Here is a 22,244-nt window from a genome sequence, read left to right on the forward strand (position 1 = left end):
TACTGTGTACTGGCTCCAAGGCAGAAGAGTGGTAAGGGTAGGCAATGGGGGTCAAGTGACTTGCCCAGGGTCACACAGCTGGGAAGTGTCTGAGGCCAGATTTGAACCTAGGACCTCCCGTCTCTGGGCCTGGCTCTCAATCCACTGAGCTACCCAGCTGCCCCCCCATTTTTTATAATTTTTGTAAAATTATAAAAACCATTTTAAAAACTGAAATTATAATTTATCAAGAAATTAATGAAACAAAACATATGCTATATAACTTATTTTAAAATTAATATTTGATAAAGAAAACATGTATAATTAAATTTAAGTCAATATTTAAGTCCAGTTAATGTAATGCCACCAACCTGTTAAAGATTCGAAGAGTTTGGGGCTGGAGAGCTTCACTTTTCAGCCCCAGCTTGGGGCTTGGTTTTGTCACACTGTACCTCAAGGTTTTTTGCATTTAATTTGTTCTTGGTATTGAATCTACTTATAAAATAGGGGTTTTAAAATGAAGTCTGTGACAAACATTTTAAAAAGTATTTTGATAACAATATTTCAATGTAAATATTTTCTTTGTATTTCTATTTTATGCATTTAAAAACATTATTCTGAAGAGGGTCTCAGACTGCCAAAAAGATCTAAAAACTCCTGTTATAGAGACACTTACCATACAAATATGTTTTGATTAAATCCTTATAGGCAATTTTATGGTATATAAATCCATACAATGTAATCATAAACATTGGGAAGTTTTCTTAAAAAAAAAATAAGTTTCTAGAACACAAATAACATTCTAGAGTATAGCAGAGTATTTTGAACTTGGAATGAATGTGAACTCCTGAAAGCCAGAGGCTATTTATATTTCTTTATCTCTCCAGAACCTTGCACATAGGTGCTTAATGAATGTTTGTTAAATTGAAGTGATCAAAATGAGGCTTATATAAGTGAATGTAAAAGAGCCCATCTCTGCTGCCAAATTCAGTGAGAGTGGTTTGATTAAACTCTAAGTAATCACCAGCCTTCAAAATTGCAGCAAAAGCTAGGAGATTCATCAGTGGCTCCCTCATTCTTGTAGAAGGAAAAGAGTGGGGGGGAGGGGGGAATTGTCAGTTAATTAATTTGGTTTTCAGCAAAGCACTTGTTAAACATGATATATATTTTTCTTTTAAAAAGATCCCAAATGTTAATGGAATAGCTGGCATGCAAAATGAAATTTTAAAATATTACAAGTTAATAGTTTAGTAAATACTTCTAATGCTCATTTAATAATAATTAAATTATGATTCTTTTACCTGCTAAAACAAGAACATATATTAAAACAAATATATCAAATAGTGAAATTAAAAAAAAAACAAACCCAACATTATTAGGAACTAGTAGTACAACGAAGCTAATCTAAAACCAAAACAGAGAGGGAACAACACATGAACAATGGAAAAAAAGACTTTTCCTTTTAAAATGTGTTTTACATCAGTGTCAAGAGCTACATAACATTCTGGTTTATCTTTTAAGAAATTGCTTAGAAAACTGCAACCTTTCATTCCAATTAAATGAATTCTGAGAAACTTCACAAGAATACTAAATGGACAACAGGCATTTCTGTTATCAATCAATTCCCAATTATTATGCTAAGTTGAAAAGATGAATAAAACAAAGGTGAAATAGAAGAAATAAATGCCTTCCAAAGTTGGTAATACACATATTCATGTGGGGAATTTAAAGGCAGTTATAACAAACAGTTTACTAAACTGAATTTTTTGATCCTCAAATTAGACCCCATTCTAATTCTAGTCACCACCACCCCCACTCCATATATCACCAGGTTCTAAGCAGAGACTTAATGTTCTAAATTGTTTCCATAAAAACTTATTAGGAGTGTGTGAGTGTGTGTGTGTTTTGAGATACATATATATATATATGATAAATGGGATGATAAAGCAGGCTTAGGCTGAGGGAAGTTAACATTGTTGGGACTAACTTGGAATTGTTGCTAACCACCTTGTTTACATCTTGGATAATGTTACAATACAGTCTAGTTATCATGTTTTTAAGATGTTGCAAATGAAAACCAGTCGTATAGTTTATATCTGTGTACAGACACTTCCTAAATTAAATTAATTTTAAAAGTAGAAGGGATTATTAGAGATTGGGGGTGGGAGGGAGTAGGGAAGGAATGAGAAAGTGAAACTTCTTGTTTTTGTTTTTAATTTCTTCTAAAAATCAAACAGCAACACAATGCTAAAAATCATTTTAAGTTGAATCATATAATTTCAGGGTCACTGAACTTTGTACAATACATTTTCCTATCAGGTTTTTGGTGCTGCTACATAATTCTTTATAATTTTAAACTCTAATAAATAAGTTTCAAAGACTTGTGTTTTTTAATTTAGAATAAGCCTTGCTCATAGGCTTATTCCCCATTGCCTCTACTTATGGCAAACTTTAAGTGGAAGCTTTATCATTTATGAAAAACTCTAAAGACAGCATTTGGCACAATATAAGGTCTAGATGAAGCAGGCAGTGTGTCTCCAAACTCTTTCCACAGTGGCCTGGTTTAGAGGAATATGGTTTCTAGGAAAACATAGTCTTGTTTTTTAAATTAATGAGTAGTATGGAATAATATACTCAGTTAAGGTATTTTACATCCAATCAGCAGCTAGCTAAAAAATAAATAGCAAATATTAAAAATGCCAGAGGCTGTTTCATATAATTCTTGTTGAATAGATGTTTTGGTAGATGGGGAAACGGCAACATTAAACTGCACACAGCAAAGTTTTCTCAGAAGAAAAAAAACATAAACTTATATATGGGCTGATACAAACTGGTTAAAACAAAATTCTGACCACTTTCAGAATTTCTGAAATTCTGCTGGCCTTTCAACATGATAGGAATAGGACACTTGGGAAAAGAGGTAAGAGGTAGGAGATGCCTCTACTTAAATGTAGGAAGGTTACTGTACTTGTCTAATAATCATCAGTGTCATTTATTTATGAAAGCGGGATTGATCAGGGAATTCCTTAATCACTCGGATGAATCCCCCCAATCAGCTTAATGAGATTACAGAGCATTTCCCACAGAGATAGACATTTGGCCCTAAGATGTTACTGAGAGAAGAGAGGGAATTCCTTTGACGTATTTGTTCTAGTATAAGGTAATTAAATTGGGAGCTGAGGAATCATCTTTACTTCTCCACACACTAATTTTTAAAAGAGAAGTCAAGAAAGGGAAAAAGAAGGAAGAGAAGTAAAATGGGAAGAAAACAGGAAAATGGGAAAGGAAGAGGAGGGGAAGGAGAAGAGAGAAAGGAAGAATGAGAGGGAAAGGACAGAAGGAGAGGCTTGGGGAGAGAGGAGAGAACTGAATTCCAGGTGTGACTCCTATAAAGTTGTTCCCAATTTTCCAGAAACAGAGGCCAAAATAGCTAAGCCTTTCTAAAGTTTAAAAGATTAAATATGTGTCTGGTTGAAATTATCACTAGCATAGATACCAATCCCTTTGCAGATCTAGAAAAAAATTAATGTATCTTGATCATGCATTGAGAAAGTTTGATATATTTCCTGCTTCTGTAAAACTGATAATTTCTTTATCACATCTGGAGAATATAAACATTCATTAGAATGTCATGGTATAAGTTTTAAGTTTTAAGGCTTCAAATAATTCAGCTTTCTGGTGTCAAGAACAAAACCTTGAGAGATCTGAATTTTCCCCTTCTCTTCCAAAAAACCCAGCCAAGAAACAAAAACTAGTTACTCAAAAAATCAGAACAAAAAAAATGACCAAAAAAACCATGCTACTTCCAAGGAATATGAAAGATCATCACTTCTACTAACATAGAATTTAAATTTTGTTCTTAACAGGGGTTGCAACACACCAAGCTTTGACTAGAAAAGTCATGTGCTTGCTTTGAGTTTTTCTGAGATGGTGCATGGAACTACTCAAGCACAATTGTCAAGTGGTCTCCGAACAAATTTCAAAATCATCCTCCATGAAATCCTTCAAATTTCAATAACTTTAAATAATATACTAACTTTAAAAATAAGTCTCAATAACTAAAGAAAAATGTAATGTAAATGTCCCCCTTGTATGATATATAAGTTTTAGTACAACAAGAAGGTAGGGCAACTGAATTCGAGGATTTTCAGAAAGAAGCTTTTAATGCTTTTCTTTTCCTTTTCAAATTTAAATTATAACACCTGACTAAAATTGCACAGCTTCAGAATATCAACTTCTAGTTTTTTATCAGTACTAAGAGTGAATATGAACAACATTTAGACTTTAAAAACTATATAAGCCTTTTTTTCTAGCAATGAAATTTTGATAACAGCCTTAATATCTAGTGAAACTTAGTATCATTCAATGTATAATCAGTGTCTCAAAATCTTCCTGCAATTTTTCAGTAGAACTAATGGTCAAAAACAGAGTAATTTCTTATTCCTACTCTAAACTGATGGAAGCAAGTGGAAAATGAAATTCTTAGGTTATATTTAATTGGGGAGTGCATTCAAATGGAAATTGGACATCTTTAGACCACAGTCATACATGCCAAAACACAGCTGAAATAAGCTCTGTTATCGTGAGTGGAAAATTGATGGAATGTGGGAAAAAGCTGCCATTAGGTACCTTTTTAAGCTCTTTAAAACTGTAAACATTTTTAAAAAATTCCATATTGGATAATTTTAAAGTACTCTGCTATACAAATAGACATAGAAGGATTTCTATCAACCAAAAACATTCAAGGATTAAATTAACCACTGTTGAGAAGGTGGAAAGAACTTTTAAAAGCAACTGTTTAGAAGTGATTACAGTTCTCTAGCCTCCACAATCAATAGACTTAAAGGATTTTGTTTTCCTCTAAATTGTACCATTGATTGTAACAGTCTTGTTTTCTTTACATATAATGTCTACCTTGACCTCTGAGTTGGTTGCTTCCTCAATATTGTATACCAATAATACTTCAAGACTCAGACAAGATACTATCCAGAATGCACTTTACAAGAAGTTTTAATTACTAAGCACTATTAGAAAGAGCAGTTATTAGAAGTCATCCTTATGGCAGCCTTTTATTTACAAACCCAAAGCAATAGGACTTTAATGCTGTTTGGGATAAGGACAAACTTAGCATGCAGAAGTAATGCTACAAGCTTGTGCAGTAATAGTTAAAGAGCATGTTGGAGAAAGGGAATAATCCATTCACCCAGAGGGAGACAGGTATCAGATGATTCAACAATCTTCTTATCTATCCAAGAGTAAAAAAGTCAAAGTTTTATCTAAACTTCACAGAATTTGGAATTTGTGTTGATTACTATATATATTTTCTTTTGTTAAACACACACACAAAACCCCAAACAAACCTTTTCTCAAATAGACTTGAACATGCCTAACATGAAATTCAGGCAAAATAAAGAGCCCATTCTAGAAAAGGGTCTTCCATTTGTAAAGGTAAAAGGTAGTAGAGTTTAGAGTGTTGAGCTAAGTTATATTGGTGAAGACCCTGAAAAATATGTGTTTGTGTACACATACACACATATATATGCATATGTCTGTGTATATACATGCATATACTCTAGAAGTAGGGATGGGGAGGAGAATGGGGTGAATTTTCAGCTTGTTCTAAAATTGGAATACCTATAAGGTATCTATAGGACCAGAGGATATAAAATTAGAAGGGACTTGAAAAAGGTCACTAAACAAGAAGTGAAAGGATCTCAAAAACCCAGGTGCTTTGAAGCCAAATGGAAGACTCTTTCCATCAGGTAAGGTAGCCTCTCAGGTAGGTTAATGATTTCCTTGGTATAGGGAACTCCCATAAAGGAAACTCCCATTATCAAAGAAGATCAGCAAGCATTTTGCAACTTACTATTTTAGAGGTACCAGGGACACTGGGAAGTTAGGTATCTTGCCCAGAAGTCAACACAGTCAGAAGTGTGACTCAAAGCCCTGACCTTCTGGACTCCCAGACTGGCTCTCTCTTTAAGCTAAGTTCTCTATTTTCTATGCCATAATGTCTCTTCTCAATTACTAACATATCTCTTGTTTAACATGCCTACAAAACAGTAGGCATTCAGGAAATGTTTACTGAATTACTCTGGTTCCAAAAAATGCAGCATGAACTAAAAAAAATTTTTTCCACTAGAATGTCTGTCAAATCAAGAGATTGCAGTGTGGATGGGCTGTCTGTAACAAACCCAAATTCCTTCTTAAAACAAATAAGTGCTCATTAAATCTGACACTGGGCTGCTCTAGTTCAATGGGTAACTATTTTCAGACAAAAAAACAAAACTCAGCATATGGACTAACATGGTGACAAACAAATATACATACAGCTTTCAGTCTCTTTACAGCATCTTCACAAATGTGCATTCCTCTTGATTCGTCAACTTCTACATGGCCCAGGTACTGTAAAGAGCAGAAAAGTATTAGTGTTACTTTAGGAAAAAAAATCATTATGGAAACATATACATCAGTTAATTATTCCCAGTCCCATAGATTAAAAATCTCTTAAGTGATTTTTGACTTCTTCTCTTCCAGTCTTCTTGTCCAATGATGATGAGTTTTCCTTCTTCCTGAAGCCAAGGCTAAGCTAGTTCAGTTTCTCATCACAGAATGCCAACACGATGGCAAATATTCTTCCCTAACTTCAGTATCCTCCCTTTTGATCTATTTTACCTCCCTTTTGATCTATTTTACATACTGACACTAATTTTTCCAAAGCACCATTTGGATCACCATCAATCTGTTCCAAAATCTTCAATGGCTTTCTAACACCTATAGATTAAACTAAATGCAATTCATCAAATATTTATTAAGCACCTACCATTTGCAAGGAATTGTTTAATGGATATGGACAAAACCAAAATATTCATTTGTCTTCAAAGAGCATATATACTGTCCCAGAAAAGTAAACAAGGTTAACTTATAACTGGTAAGATGGAATGTATTGCAGGGCACAGGGTGCAGTGAGGGGCAGAGACCAACAATGCAATATGTGGGAGAAGGGAGATGGGATATCCTCTCTCCTCAATCATATTCCCCTATGCTTCAATACTTAATTCAAATGCCACCTTTTGCAAGAAATGATTCCTCCCTCTTCTTTACAAGGAAAGCATTAAGTATGTACCACTGAAATGGCAAGAGTAATGAAGTTTTTAGAGCTAGAAAGGACCAACAGAGATCACCCAGGCTAGCACCTTCATTTTACAAACGAGGAAACTAAAGTTCACCTTAGTAATGAGATTTGTCCAAGATTGTGGCAAGACTGTCACTAGAATCCAAACCTCCCAACTCCCAATCCAAAGTTACTTTCAGTAGGATTATTTATAGGAAATTAAAAAAAAATCTAAAGTCATATTTTCAACCCATTAGAGAGCACCTAAAAGAAAAGGTCCTTATGGACAAATGAATTTTAAAACCATGTTTTAAAGTTCACACTGAATATCTATTTGTTTTAGCTGGTCAAAACTCCCTCCACATAACCTAAAATTGAAAAACCATTAAATGTGTGAGATTTACCATAATTTTATCTTTTTCCTATAGTACATTCTATTAAACATTCATGGGTATTATTTCAGTCCCAGCTCAGATGGTAATGTTATTTTGGAAATATCTCAAAGTTTTATCAGAATATTTTCCCTACGTGATTTTTAAAAAATATAATTTTTTTCCAGTGTGATTTTATAACTTCTTAGGCTATTTTTATGACATTTTAAATGTTTATTGCTATCTCTTGTTTTTTTTTAACCTTCATTCCCAAATATTTCCTCTTATTATTATCTCATAACTGATACAAAGCAAAGTAATCAAGACAATTATATAATTACAACAATGTAAAAGGAAAGAATGAATACACACACACACACACACTCTCTCTCTCTCTCTCTCTCTCTCTCTCTCTCTCTGTCTCTCTCTCTCTCAAATATTGGTCAGTTCAAAGTAGAGATCCTACAGGCATCTCAATCTCAGTATGTTCAAAATGGAACTCATCATCTTTTCCCCAACCCCATCTTTATTTGAAATTTCCCTATTACTACAGAATAATGATGCCAAACTCAAATAAAAACAGGATTCACTAATCCCTACATAAGGATCCCTGAGGACTGCATATTGAGTTAACTTTAAAATATAATCATACCTATGCTTTACTGTATCTTTATTTTATTAAATATTATCTAGTTACATTTTCATCTAGAGTGTAGTGTGTGACCCACACAACCTCTGAATTGAGTGTTAGACACCTTCACCATAGATGACCACTCCATCCCATCACCCAGGCTCATAACTTTGTTGTATTTCTCAATTCTTCACTCTTGCTCCCTTCATATTTCTAAACAATTTGAAATTTTATCACTTCTACCTCCAAAAAGCTTCTTTCATATATCCCCCTTTTTTCTGCTCAAATTGCCTCCAATATGGTCCAGGCCTTCATAAAGTCTCACCTAGACCTATTTGCAATAGCTTAATTGATCTCCATAGCTCAAGTTTCTTCTGACTCTGATCCAATTCCCATACAATCAGCAAAGTGATTTTACTAAAGCAAAGGACTGGTCATGTTATCTCCTATCCCCTTCTTCAATAAACCCAGTGGCTCCATATTACTTCTAGGTTCTGATATAAACTGCTCAGTTTCACAATTAAAACTCTTCCCAATTTGACTCCTTCATACGCAGTCTTTTTATATGTTAATCTCCTCTTTAAACTTCATATTCCAGCCACGTCCTGTCATACTGATGTACTGTTTGGAAATAGAAATATTCTCCTTTCTCACTTTTGGCTCTAAGAATCCTTGGCCTTCTCTGCTGTAATACCACATTCTGCAGGAAACTCTTTCAGTCCTCACTTTTAGTCCCACTCCTAGCAGATAGTGTCTTCCCATCTAAGTTAACATTGCACTTATATCTACTTTGTACATATCTTGTATTTACCTATATATGTACATGTGTTCTGCTTCTCAACTGGGTCCTTGAAGGTAGAGCTTGTTTTACTTATTCTTTGTATTCACAATGCTTAGTTAGCATAGTACATAGCACAAAGTGCTTTATAAATCCATGATGATGAAGATGAAAAAATCATTGAGGGCTTGAGTTTCAACCTATACACCTAGGAAGATGATGGTCCCATCAACAGAAATTGGGAAGTTGTGGGTAGGATCCAGTTTAGGTGGGATATGTTGTATTTGAGAGGTTTTTTCAGGTGGAGAAATCTAACAACGAGAGTTGCAACAACGAAGAGTAGGAAAGACACTGGGACTAAATAAATTGACCTGGGAGTCATTTCCATTGAAAGTAGAAGAGATTGCCTTGGAAGGAACTATGCTTTGTATTCCTTTCCTCTAAACACATACTAGAAAACCACTTATCAAACATCCTGTTTTGGGGGCTCTTTTCAGGTATGGATAAAATGGGATGGTTTCTGAGGTTCCTTCACATTCTGAAATTCTCTGATAGGTCCCATCCTGTCCCTCCCTCCCCTCACCCCTATCCCTATTCTAATGGTAAAATATCTGAAAAGAAGAAATAAAAATGGTAGAAGGGAGTAGGGAGAAAAATAAATAATAAAAGTTCAGGTGAGGTATGAAGAGGATCTAATCTTTAAATACTACTTGTTTAGGTTAGACATGGAAGTCACAAATCTAATTTTCTAGACCACTTGAACTAATCCTGTGTCCATTATTGCATTTCCAAGAAAACAGATTTTCTGTTATATATAATGATGCTTTAGCAGCTCAAGAAATGCTGACTTTGTGCATGTCTCTTTTATAACAGAAGAGGCCAAGTGTTTTCTCCTCTACAGACCCAATTAGATTAAGCCTATTTATTTAGTCCTTGTGCTTGGCAACTTGCCCCTCGTTAGAAAAAGAGAAGCTATTCAGGTTAAACAAGGCTGCCACATGTTCCACTGCTGATTGGACTGATCTATTTTCTAAAGCTTTTCCTTATTTCTTCTGAAGATGTCACATGCTTGGATTTTCAGTAGGAGTCTAAAAAAATTTAAATCTCCACACCAAACTCATTGCTTTCTACAATCATCCCATGTGCAAATTTCAGCAGCTGTTTCCTATATAGTTTCCACTCATTTAATGAATAGGATATTAAGGGTATATGAAATATACTGATATTTCCCTTCCTCGACTCCAAAAAAGTTTCATTCACTGACTTAGCTAGATGTCAATCAGCTATATAATTACTAATTAAAATGATTACACAGCTGTTTCCTTCTGTGAGGAGGAAGGTACAGGCATTTAATAAACACACAGAAACACACAAACAAAACCCACCAGAGTAAGGTACGATCTGTATTGACACATTCTACCTATCAATTAACTTACAGAAAAAGGTCTTTTGATAGTTCTTAAAGCCTGAGTGGTATATGAATAACAGGTGTAATTAAGTATTTATTAGCAAACTCAAATACTAAGTCATTGTTCTTTATAACTGGTAAATGAAACTAAGCCAAGTAGAATATAATGCAAAAGAGTCATACAGTAAAAAGAAGGAAAACAGAGATTCACATAAAAAGTATATAAAAATATTATTCGTTTCAGTAGAAGTTTCACGATATAAAATATTTCAACATATATCTTTGCTCTTATTACATTCCTGTCAGAGATAGAAAAAAAACAACTGGTAATTATTGATTTTCTGATGGAAAATAAAATGGTTAAATTCAGTTTAATAAACATTTATTCCATAAAAGGTACCAGATTAAGAACAGATGATACAAAAATAAAAACAAAAAAGTTCCTAATCCCAGGGAGCTTAGGTCCTACTCTACAATAATAAGTATGAACATACCTGGTTAAGGACAAATGGAAAATAAACCTTGTTCACTGATTCATTCATTCATTTTCATAGGAAGTTATACTCCACTTCAAAGAAAATGATTAATTCAGCAGATGAAAAGAAGGGAGTTAGAATATATTTCAGGTAATATAAGTGCTTCTACTTAAGAAGAGAATCTCCTAAATTGCGGGATGGGGTAAGTAATAGGGAGAGAGGGTGAACTGGCAGATTCAGCACAAAATGCAGCAGAATAATGAACAAATACAACTCCATATAGGGGCTTTGAGTTTTTCCTTGGCCTTACAGGCAGAAATGGATACATCGGTAGTATCTTGAATTATTAGGTGGGTCATATTAGTTACCTAAATCATAGGCTAAGAGTAATATCATCCAATATATTTTATGGTCCCAAACTTCAAGTTCTAGGTTTATAGAGACTAGTTCCCTCCCCACATCCCACCCCCTTTTTTTTTAAAGGGGTAAGGATAGGGAGGAAGCAGTCTTACAATGGGGGAACCTTCGAATTTGGCCCATGTCTAAGTCATTCATTACATAAAAGTGATAAAGAAGAACTTCACCTTCCCAATAAGATTAGGAGTGAAGCAAGGATGCCCATTATCACCACTATTATCTAATATAGTACTAGAAATGCTAGCAGTAGCAATTAGAGAAGAAAAAGAAATTGAAGGAATTAAAGTAGGCAATGAGGAACTAAACTAATTCTTTGCAGATGATGATGGTATACTTTGAGAATCCCAGAAAATCAACTAAAAAGCTAGTGGAAATAATTAACAACTTTAGCAAAGTTGTAGGATACAAAATAAACCCACATAAATCATTAGCATTTCTATATATTTCCAACAAAAACCAGCAGCAAGAGTCAGAAAGAAACTCCACTTAAAATCATGCTAGATAATACAAAATATCTGGGAATTTATCTGCCAAGACAAACACGGGAATTATATGAACATAATTAAAAAACACTTTTCAAACAAAAAAAACCCTAAATTTAAATAATTGGAAAAACATTAATTGCTCATGGTTGGGACAAGCTAATATAATAAAAATGACAATACTATCTAAATTAATTTACTTATTCAGGGCCATACCTATCAAACTACCAAAAACTATACCAGGGAATAGACCAGGGGTAAATAACCTAAGCAATCTAGTGTTTGATAAACCCAAAGATCTCAGCTTTGGGGATAAGAACTCACTATTTGACAAAAACTGCTGGGAAAACTGGAACAGCATGGCAAAAATTAGGTTTAGATCAACATCTCACACTCTATACCAAGATAAGTTCAAAATGTGCATATGATTTAAATATAAAGAGTGAAATTATAAGTAAATTAAATGAACATAGAATAGTCTACCTGTCAGATCTATGGAAAAGGGAAGAATTTAAAACCAAAAAAATTTAATACCAAAATATGATATAAAATGAATAATTTCTATTATACTAGATTAAAAAGTTTTTGTACAAACAAAACTAATTCAACCAAGATTAGAAGGGAAGCAACAAACTGGGAAAATTTTTAGAACAAATTTCTCTGATAAAAGTCTCATTTCTTAAATATATAAAGAACTAAGTCAAATTTATAAGAAACCAAGTCATTCCCCAATTGACGAATGGTCAGGGGATACAAATAGACAGTTCTTAGAGTAAGAAATCAAAGCTATCAATAATCATATGAAAAAATGTTCTAAATCCCTCCTGATTAGAGAAATGCAAATCAAAACAACTCTGAGGTACCTACCACCTCACACTTAGCAGATTGGCTAACATGAAAGCAAAGGAAAGTAATAAATATTGGAGGGGATATGGCAAAATTGGAACATTAATGAATTGCTAGTGGAGTTGTGAATTGATCCAACCATTCTTAAAGGCAATTTGGTATTATACCCAAAGGGTTTTAAAATAATGCATGCCTTTTGATTCAGCAACACCACTACTAAGACTATACCTCAAAGAGATTAAAAAATAGGGATAGACCTGTTTATACAAATAAAAATTGGGGAATGGATGAACAAATTGTGGTATATGATAATGAAGGAATACTATTGTGCTATAAGAAATGATGAAATAGTTGATTTCTATAAGAACTGGAAGGATCTACATGAAATGATGCAGAATAAAATAAACAGAACAAGGAAAACATTGTATGCAGTTACTGAAACACTGTGGAGTGATCAAATGTAAACTAACAAAATACAATGGCCCAGGACAATTTTGAGGGACTTATGAAAAGAATGTTATCCACATCTAGAGAAAATCTGTTGGAACAGAAACGAAGAAGAAAACATAATGATTTATCACTTCTTTATTTGGGTATATGATTTGGGGTTTTGATTTTTTTAAATTACTCTATTACAAAAATGAATGGTGTAAGGATGGAGGACAAAGGGAAGAATCTTGGGGGGGGGGCACAGAATGTTGCAAAACAGGAGCATGAGACCAGAACAGCAGTTGAAGGACAGCAGAGGATTCTGGAAGAATTCCAAAGGACCAGGTCTTCGGTTTGGGGAGCTCGAGGGGAGTAGAAGTGACAAACAAGCTCTGAGTGAACAGAGGGTGATCCTAAGAATTTCCCCAACTGGAATTGAAATCCTGACACCCTGTTCTTTAACTGCCAACATATTCTCAAGTCTGAGACCATATTATCCTGTTCTTTTGGAGATTTCTGGACTCCATCTGGGAGTAGATCCCCGAAACCCCACTTCCAGTTCTTGCCTTATAGAGACCCTAATCAACTGAACTATAGATACAGTTTATAGATTAGATATAGAATTAGAGGGTTGGGAAGGAGAAGCTTGGGTTGGAGACTGAAGTGGCTCCCCAAGTTAAAGGACCTTGGATTTGAGCTTAGGGCAACCAACTTCCTCTGACCACCCTTATCATTCACCCTGATACTCTTATTAAATACCTTTGAAAGTCAGATAGTGTTACAAGTTTACTGAGGGACAAGAAGGGAAGGAGATACCATAGCTTTGTCTGGCAGAATCCAACTTTGAGCCAGACCCCCCTGTGGTGTAGTCAATCAGACTAAGGGGAGGCTTATGTGAACCCTGGTTTTGGCCAACATAGAACAGGGTCACCATCTACCCCTTCTTGTGGAGAAGCCTTCCCTCCAACTTATGAGGGCCAGCACGCCTGCCCCGGACACCCTTCAACTGAGGGAAACCCCCTTCAAGTGTCCCTTAGTATTTGTGGCTCCATAAGAGTGGGAAGAAAGAGTTACCACACTGAACTATCTTTCTTCCTCACAGGTTCCTCTTCCTTCTGGGCCTCTAATACAATGGTCACACATCTAAGTATCAGAAATGGAACTTTTCTTTTTAGATTTTATTTTTATTCTAAACTTAAACATCAATGTCCCAATTTTGCCACATCCCCTCCAACATTCACCACTTTCCTTTGCTGCCATATTAGCCAATCTGCTAGATGTGAGGTGGTACCTCAGAGTTGTTTTGATTTGCATTTCTCTAATTATAAGAGATTTAGAACACTTTCTCCTGTGCTTATTGATAATTTTGACTTCTTTATCTGAAAATTGCCTATTCATGTCCCTTGCCCATTTATCAATTGGGGATTGATTTTTTTGTACAACTGATTTAGCACCTTATATATTTGAGTAATTAGACCTTTGTCAGAGTTTTTTGTTATAAAGATTTTTTTTCCAATTTGTTGATTCCCTTCTAATTTTGGTAGCATTGGTTTTGTCTGTACAAAAACTTTTTAGTTTAATGTAATCAAAATTATTTATTTTACATTTTGTAATTTTTTTTTAACTCTTGCTTGGTTTTAAAATCTTTCCTTTCCCAGAGATCTGACAAGTATACAATTCTGTGTTCGCCTAATTTACTTATAGTTTCCTTCTTTATATTCAAGTCATTCACCCTTTCTGAATTTATCTTGGTTTAGGATATGAGATGTTGATCTAAACCTAATCTCTCCCATATTGTTTTCCAATTTTCCCAGCAGTTTTTGTCAAAATGCGTTTATTTTTTTTGATGCATTGCTGGTGGAGTTGTGAATTGATCCAACCATTCTGGATGGCAATTTGGAAGTATGCTCAAAGGGCTTTAAAAGACTGCCTGCCCTTTGATCCAGCTATATCACTGCTGGGTTTATACCCCAAAGAGATAAGGAAAAAGACTTGTACAAAAATATTTATAGCCGTGCTCTTTGTGGTGGCAAAAAATTGGAAAATGAGGGTATGCTCTTCAATTGGGGAATGGCTGAAAAAATTGTGGTATATGCTATTGATGGAATACTATTTTGCTCAAAGGAATAATAAACTGGAGGAATTCCATGTGAACTGGAAAGACCTCCAGGAATTGATGCAGAGTGAAAGGAACAGAACCAGGAAGAACACTGTACACAGAGTTGTAATGGACTTCTCTACTAGCAGCAATGCAATGATCCAGGACAATTCTGAGGGACTTATGAAAAAGAAAGCTATCTACATCCAGAAAAAAAACTGTAGGAGTAGAAACAGAAGAAAAACAACTGCTTGATCACATGGGTCGATGGGGACATGATTTGGAGTGTAGGCTCTCAAAGACCACCTCAGTGCAACTATCAATAATATGGAAATAGGTCTTGATTGATGACACATGTAAAAACCAGTAGAAATGCACATTGGTTACAGGGGTGGGGGTGGGTGGAGGGGAGAGTAAGAACATGAATCATATAACCATGGAAAAAATTTCTAAAAATAAAAATAAATAAACTTAAACATCAACAAAATGAGTATTTCTATATAAAAAGGAGAAGACAACCTGCACATGAAATAGTGAATCTTTGTTACTATCAGCTTACTTTTTGTTGTAAGTATATAATAAATTCAACATGTAACTTTTTTTTTTTTTATCCTGGGACTCCATTCTAGGAGCATAGGGCCACAACCAGTAGGCAATGGGTCGCTCAGGGTCACCCAGCTGGGAAGTGTCTGAGCCCGGATTTGAACCTAGGACCTTTCGTCTCTAGGCCTGGCTCTCAATCAACTGAGCTAGCCCAGCTGCCCCTCAACATGTAACTTTTGAAGCTGACCTGCTTATATTTCCGTCTGGCCATCTTTCTGTTCCCTTTTGTGAATATTTTTAAAAATGGTTTCTTGAGGTCTTTTCTTTCTTTTTTAACAACCTTATTGTAATCTCTAGTCTCACCATTGCTGGGGGGGGGAGGGGGAAGGAAGCCTTGTAAATATATATGTATAGTCAAAAGCAAATTTCCACACTGGCCATGTCTGGAAAATACTTGTCACAATCATTAGGCAGAGGTGGAATTTTTCAAACAGACTGCTTTCTATATCTCCATTTTTAAAATTGATTTTTTTAAACCAAGTGTAAACATTTTACATTTATCCCTAATAAATTCAATCTTACCACATACCACTTAGTAAATTAATGAAAGCTTATTGTGAACAATAGGGTTTGTCAATAAGGAAGATTATATTCCAAACTGATAGCTCAACAATGAATCAAATCCATCTGCACAGATAGAAATGAAGGATGGAGATACAACTGATGCATTTCTAGTCACAGACAGGAAGTATTACTAAAAAGAGAATCTGCAACTCTACCCCAGAACTGTGCTTCCAAGGAAAATAAGACATTTACAATTAGGAAACTGGGCTTTGATTCATTCACATCCTGACTACTGAAGTATAATTTTCTATTTTCTTTGATTCCCTTCCCCCATTATACCTTTACTGTACATAAAGTAACTAGTTTAAAAACCCTACATACCTGATGGTATGTTTTGATCAACATCAAATGGAGATGGGGAGAGGAAAAAAGTCTTTGAAAATATCCCTTTTCTCCATTCATGGCATGCTTATTCAACTTTTATCTTTATATTCTAGTAAGTTATTCTGTTCTCACTATTTAACAACAATAAAAATCCTTGTGTACTGGTTTGATTGGATAATTTCCGTGTTTTCCTTTTAACATTATAAAATCAAGGACAATTTAATAACTTTTTTGAGCATAACTGTTATATGTAGGGCAATCTCTGTCTTTCACTAAGGATAAATTACTATAAATATTATCTATAAAAACTGTTTTCTCTTCAAGTGAAGAATTCTGTTTAAATAAATTTCTTATTTAAAATAAAAATAAACAAAATAAACCATGGTATTCAAAACTGAACATAATATGCTAAGTCAGAGCACAGGAGAACTTTTGCTTCTTTTAATTTGAATTTATAGTTCTTTGAATGCATCCCAAAATTGTCTTAGTAATCTCAGTGTTTTTAAGTAACTACGGTATACAGGACACTATGCTAGGCATTGAGTACACCAAGGAAATGCGAAATTGTTTTGTTTAACCCTATCTTTCTAACTTCTGATAGTTTTCTCTTTCACGTGCTCATAAACTATTTTCATTTTTGAATTTTTTTTAAACCCCTAATTTCTGTGTTTTGGCTCATAGGTGGAAGAGTGTGTAAGGGTAGGCAATGGGGGTCAAGTGACTTGTCCAGGGTCACACAGCTGGGAAGTGTCTGAGGTCAAATTTGAACCTAGGACCTCCCATCTCTAGGCCTGACTTTCAATCCACTGAGCTACCCAGCTGCCCCTCATTCTTGAATTTTGTCAGACATAGATATTGAGTTTATGGTTTGTTTGTTTGTTTGTTTGTTTGTTTGTTTCTCTCTCTCTCTCTCTCTCTCTCTCTCTCTCTCTCTCTCTCTCTCTCTCTCTCTCTCTCTCTCTCTCTCTCTTTCTTTTTCTTAAGAATATTTTCCCATGGTTACATGATTCATGATCCCCCTCTCTCCCCTGCTTTCTCCTTGCCCCCTCCCAAAGCAGATAAGCAGTTCCACAGTGTTATACATGTATCATTATTCAAAACTTATTTTATGGTTTATTTCTTAAAGATTATTGATAGTGATCCTAAATATATAGCTTTAACTTCTTTCAGATGCAATTTATCTGGACCTGGAGATGAACTACTTTAAAGCAATTATGTGGTCTCTTTAAAATCTCTTCATTGAACAGGTTTTGATTCATTCTTAACCAGGTTTTTTTAATATTTCCGTTATGAAGTTCAAATGATGGTGGTCTAAAAGTTGGAAGGGACCTCAGTGACCTAGTCTAATCCTTTCATTTTACAGATGATAAGACTAAAACCCAGAGAAGTTACCTTTATATAGATAAGTAAATTGCAATGTTAGACTATAAATTCATCTCTTCTAACTCTAAATCTTTCCTCTAGCATACTCCTTGATAGAGAAAATTGGAAGCCAAATAGAATCCAACTGCTTTTTTCTGTCCCCAGTAAACTTTATAATGTATCTGCTCCAAAGCAGGGGGTCCATTTCTTTCTTTTCTTCATCTTGTTCCAAACAGCTAAAGAAATCCTTTTTCACTCTTACTATTTTTTCCCCCTTGAGCTTCAGCTCATTCTGGGCTTTGGTTTTCTTTACACTATTCTTCCTGGATCCAACTACTATTCTGCATTCATCTTTGGTTATATATTCCTCTTGCCATCTTTTGCAAATGTCTTTTTAAAATCTGAGCTCAGAGATCCACCACCACACAATCCGTGATCCTTAAATAGCTCAGGACTGAAAATGTGAACAAATAAATCAGTGTGGTGACAGAACCATTTGTTGAAAGGCTTCTCTGCTACACAGCCTAGACTACCCCAAGTTTGTGCCTGGATACAAGCTTTGCTTTTCCCTCAAACACAAAAAGAACTCAAAATTTAAACAAAGACTCCAAAATCACAGATGGAGCCAAGGGGAAAAACCTCCTTAGTTACCACTGCTTTTCCAGATCATCTGGCTGATATATATAGCTAATGGTTTACGTTAATATGCTTCATGTTATCAATGATTTATAACATTCATCCTTTTCCATTAACAAAAATTATTATTTTCTTATGCCTTAAAAAATTCCAGGTTATGAACTATGAAACATATGCTCACATTGACACTTCAAAATTATTCTTCTGGAAGTAATATCAGTTGAATGTTAGTGGATCCTGATCTGTTTAAAATATCCTAACAATAGAAGAATCCAACTAAAACTTCAATAAAATATTTGGGCAAATGGGAAGCTCTGGTTAAACCTTCCGGATGTATGAAGGAGGCAGTTTAAAATTAGAAAGAGCCCTGGACATAGAAAAGATCTTGGATCAAAGGGTAAAGCTCATTATTTCTTTACATCTCTGAACCTCTTTCCTCATCTGTAAAATGGAGATCAATCGATATGCCTTTATTAAAATCTGCTATGTGACAAGTACTGGGTTTAGAGTCAAAGATAAAAAGATAAAAGAAACTGAAACAGTTTCTGCCCTCAAAAGGCTTCTCAACTTCCCAAGTGGGTAGACAACATGTACATATCTCAGGAAACAAATAAATGATCATTATGGCAGAACCATTTCCTGAAAAGCTTTATACTACACAGCTTAGACTACCCTTCATGCCTTGAGATAAGCTTTGCTTTTCCCTCTGAACACTAAAGGATCAAATACAAAATAAACACAAAGTGAATATGAAGTAGCTTTAGGGAGAAGACAACAACAATCTGTGTGGAAGGGTGTGAGGGGAGGTGCAGAACTCAGGAAAGGCTTTCAAGTACAAGGTGACACGATAAAATGAGAAGGGAAGTACAGACTCTAAGAGGCAAGGGAGAAAGGAGTATATTTTAGGCATGGAGGACAGATAATATAAAGGCATGGGGATGGGTGATGAGGTGTCATGTGTAGGCTAGTATGGCTGGAACTATGGGGTAAATGGATTGTAAAGGCAGGAATGGGCTACATTGTGAAGGGCTCTAAATGCTAAACACTCTATTTTATATTTGATACTAGAAGCAATAAGATACCATTGGAGCTGTGAGGAAGGAATAACAAAGTAAGGCCTAAGCTTTAGGAAAATCACTTTGGTGGCTAAGCTGAGAATGGACTGAATTCAGGAGAGATTAATAGCAAGGAGACCAATTTATTACAATAGTCCAGGTGAAAAGTGTTGACTGTCTAGCCCAAGAAAGGAGACAAAGAGCTGGCAACTCATTGTATATGAAAGGAAGTGTGAGGGAAGAAGTGAGGTTGACACTGAGGTTGTGATCCTAGGTGACCCCAAGAAAAGAAGTGCCCTTGACATTAATAGGGAGAAGCAAAAGAAAGTTAGATTTGAAGAGAAAGATCATGTGTTCTGTTTTGGATGGGCTAAGTTGGAGATGCCCACAGGATATTTAGTTTGAAATGTCTAGCTGGCAGTTGGTGACATGGGACTGGAGCTTAAGAAAGTGGGGCTGAACATACAGATCTATATAAAGACAGTAATGGAACCCATGGGAATGGGCATGACATAGGTCAATGATGTCAAACTCAGAAATAGGAGTCACTAAATGATAATTAAGGATTAATGTGGGCTATGCGTTGACTCAATTTTACAATGAAATATTGTGTTTCACTATATTTTTCTTAAATATTTCCCAATTAACATTTTAATCTGGTTTAACAACACTGTGGGCTGTGTTTGACACCTGATATAGGTGACGGACTGAGGAAACAAGTAGGAAGAGAAAGCAGGCACAAAAAATCCAGAGAGCAAAAGGAATCTGGGTAGAAAGAGTAGCTGACTGGGGTAAACTGAGGCAGAAAGGTCAAAAATAAGAACTGAGAATAGGTCATTAGATCTGGCAATCAAAAAATCACCAATAATTTTGGAAAGAAGAGTTTTAGATAAGTAATAAAGCCAAGAGACAAACTACAGAGGATATAAAAGAGTGAGAAGAGAGAAGCAGAAGCACTACTTAAGGACAACTTTTTATTTTAATAACAAATTTCCACATGAGTTTTCTGAAGTTATATAATCCAAATTGTCTCCCTCTCTTCTTCGCTGTAAGAACAACTTTTTAAAGGAGGTTGGCAAAATAGGAAGGAGATTAGATCTAGTGAGTATATTTTTTGAGAATGGGGGAGACTAGAACCTATTTGTAGACAGCAGAGAAGGATTAAGTGAGTAGGAAAATATTAAAGATGAGAAAGGGAGAAGAGGGAGACAATTGTGGGGGCAATCTGTTGGAGAAGATGAGAGGTGATGGGATCAAGGGTACATGTAGAGGCCCTAGCCATGGTGAGGAGAAGAGTTAAGTCTTAAATAGAGAGCAAAGGAGGAAATAGGGGATTGAGGGTTAATTAGGTTAGGGATTTGTAAGATTAAATGAGTTTGTGAGATGAGGAGAGGAGAGGAGAGGAGAAGAGAGGGAAACTTAGCAAATAGTCTTGATTTACTAAAGCATGAAGGGAGACCTCAGCTGAGAAAGTGGGGGGTGGGGAATGATGACATGAGAGGCTTGAAGAGAGAAGGGATGGTTTGGAACAGCTGTTGTGGACAGCCAAGATAAAGAAATAACTAGGGAGGAGTAAAAGGATGGCCTTACTGCAGTGAAGGCCCAGTTGAGATTAGGTAACAAATGTGTGGCAGATCCAGGCAGCATGATTGCATTACTTCCTCTAGTTCCATTCAACACCATTTGAGTAGGAGCAGAGACAATGGCAGTGAGCCAGAGTTGGGGCTTGGCAAGGAGTGTTCCAAAGAACAGACAAGGGAGCAAGGGATTTATTAGCAGAGGATTTATTCACCAAAGGACTGAAACTGTGAAGGGAAGAGAGTGCGACCTGAACAGGAGTGATGGCCTGGCAAAGTTCAATGGGTTGGAGGGACTAGAGGTCATGGTGAGGACAAAGAATTCCTTCAGTTAATTTGTGCTATTTCTCCTCACATGCTCAAATAGCTTTTATGTTCTGATTTGCTGTTCCCCTTCCTCCACCCCTCCTCAGTCTTATCCTTTGCCCTCTAGAGATTGCAGTACTCAGCACTTACATCCATTTCCACCCTGGATTTTCTGATTTTCTTTGTCAGTTCCCTGAATTTCACAGAACCCTATCTGAATTTGAAGTCTTTCTTAGTCTTGGCTCTTCTCACTAATCTTCAATGTCTCCCAGTCTACTGCCTAATGGCACACCCACATTTCCACCATTAGCAAAAAAGCCCTATTTGATCCGATCATCCCCTCCCATTTAAGGCTCCTCCTTTTTGCATCTAAACTCCAGGAAAAGGCCATCAACAACAAGTGCCTCCACTTTAACTCTACATTCTGGCTGCCAATCTCAACTGAACACGTTCTCTCTTCAAAGTTAATCAACTCTTGCCTTTTTTCAATTACATGTAGAAATAATGTAACTTTTGTCTGTTAGAGACAGCATTGACAAAAATTTTATTTTTATTGTCATGCAAAACACTTTTATATTGGTCATTTTGTAAAAGCAAAGTCATACATAACCAAACCCCCAAAATAAAATAATAAATAAACTGATGTAAAAGATGACTCCAACAGTTCTTTTTTTGGAGGTGGTTAGCATTCCCCATCATAAGTCTTTCAGGATTGTCCCAGATCATTGCATTGCTGAGAGTAGCCAAATTTTCACAGATAATCATCGTATGATATTACTGTTATTGTG

General features: G+C 35.5%; 1 protein-coding gene across 4 annotated transcripts in view; it reads right to left on the reverse strand.

Moving 5' to 3' along the window:
• Window positions 1–22,244, reverse strand: part of NUMB (NUMB endocytic adaptor protein) — a 78,849-nt gene that overhangs the window by 34,748 nt on the left and 21,857 nt on the right. For all 4 annotated transcript variants that reach the window (XM_044664934.1, XM_044664932.1, XM_044664933.1 and 1 more), the window contains exon 2: window positions 6,310–6,384. In XM_044664934.1, coding sequence (XP_044520869.1) covers window positions 6,310–6,384 — 75 coding nt within the window. The remainder of the gene's footprint in view (window positions 1–6,309; window positions 6,385–22,244) is intronic.

Source organism: Gracilinanus agilis, chromosome 2 (assembly GCF_016433145.1).
Source record: "Gracilinanus agilis isolate LMUSP501 chromosome 2, AgileGrace, whole genome shotgun sequence".
Classification (NCBI taxonomy): Eukaryota; Metazoa; Chordata; class Mammalia; order Didelphimorphia; family Didelphidae; genus Gracilinanus; species Gracilinanus agilis.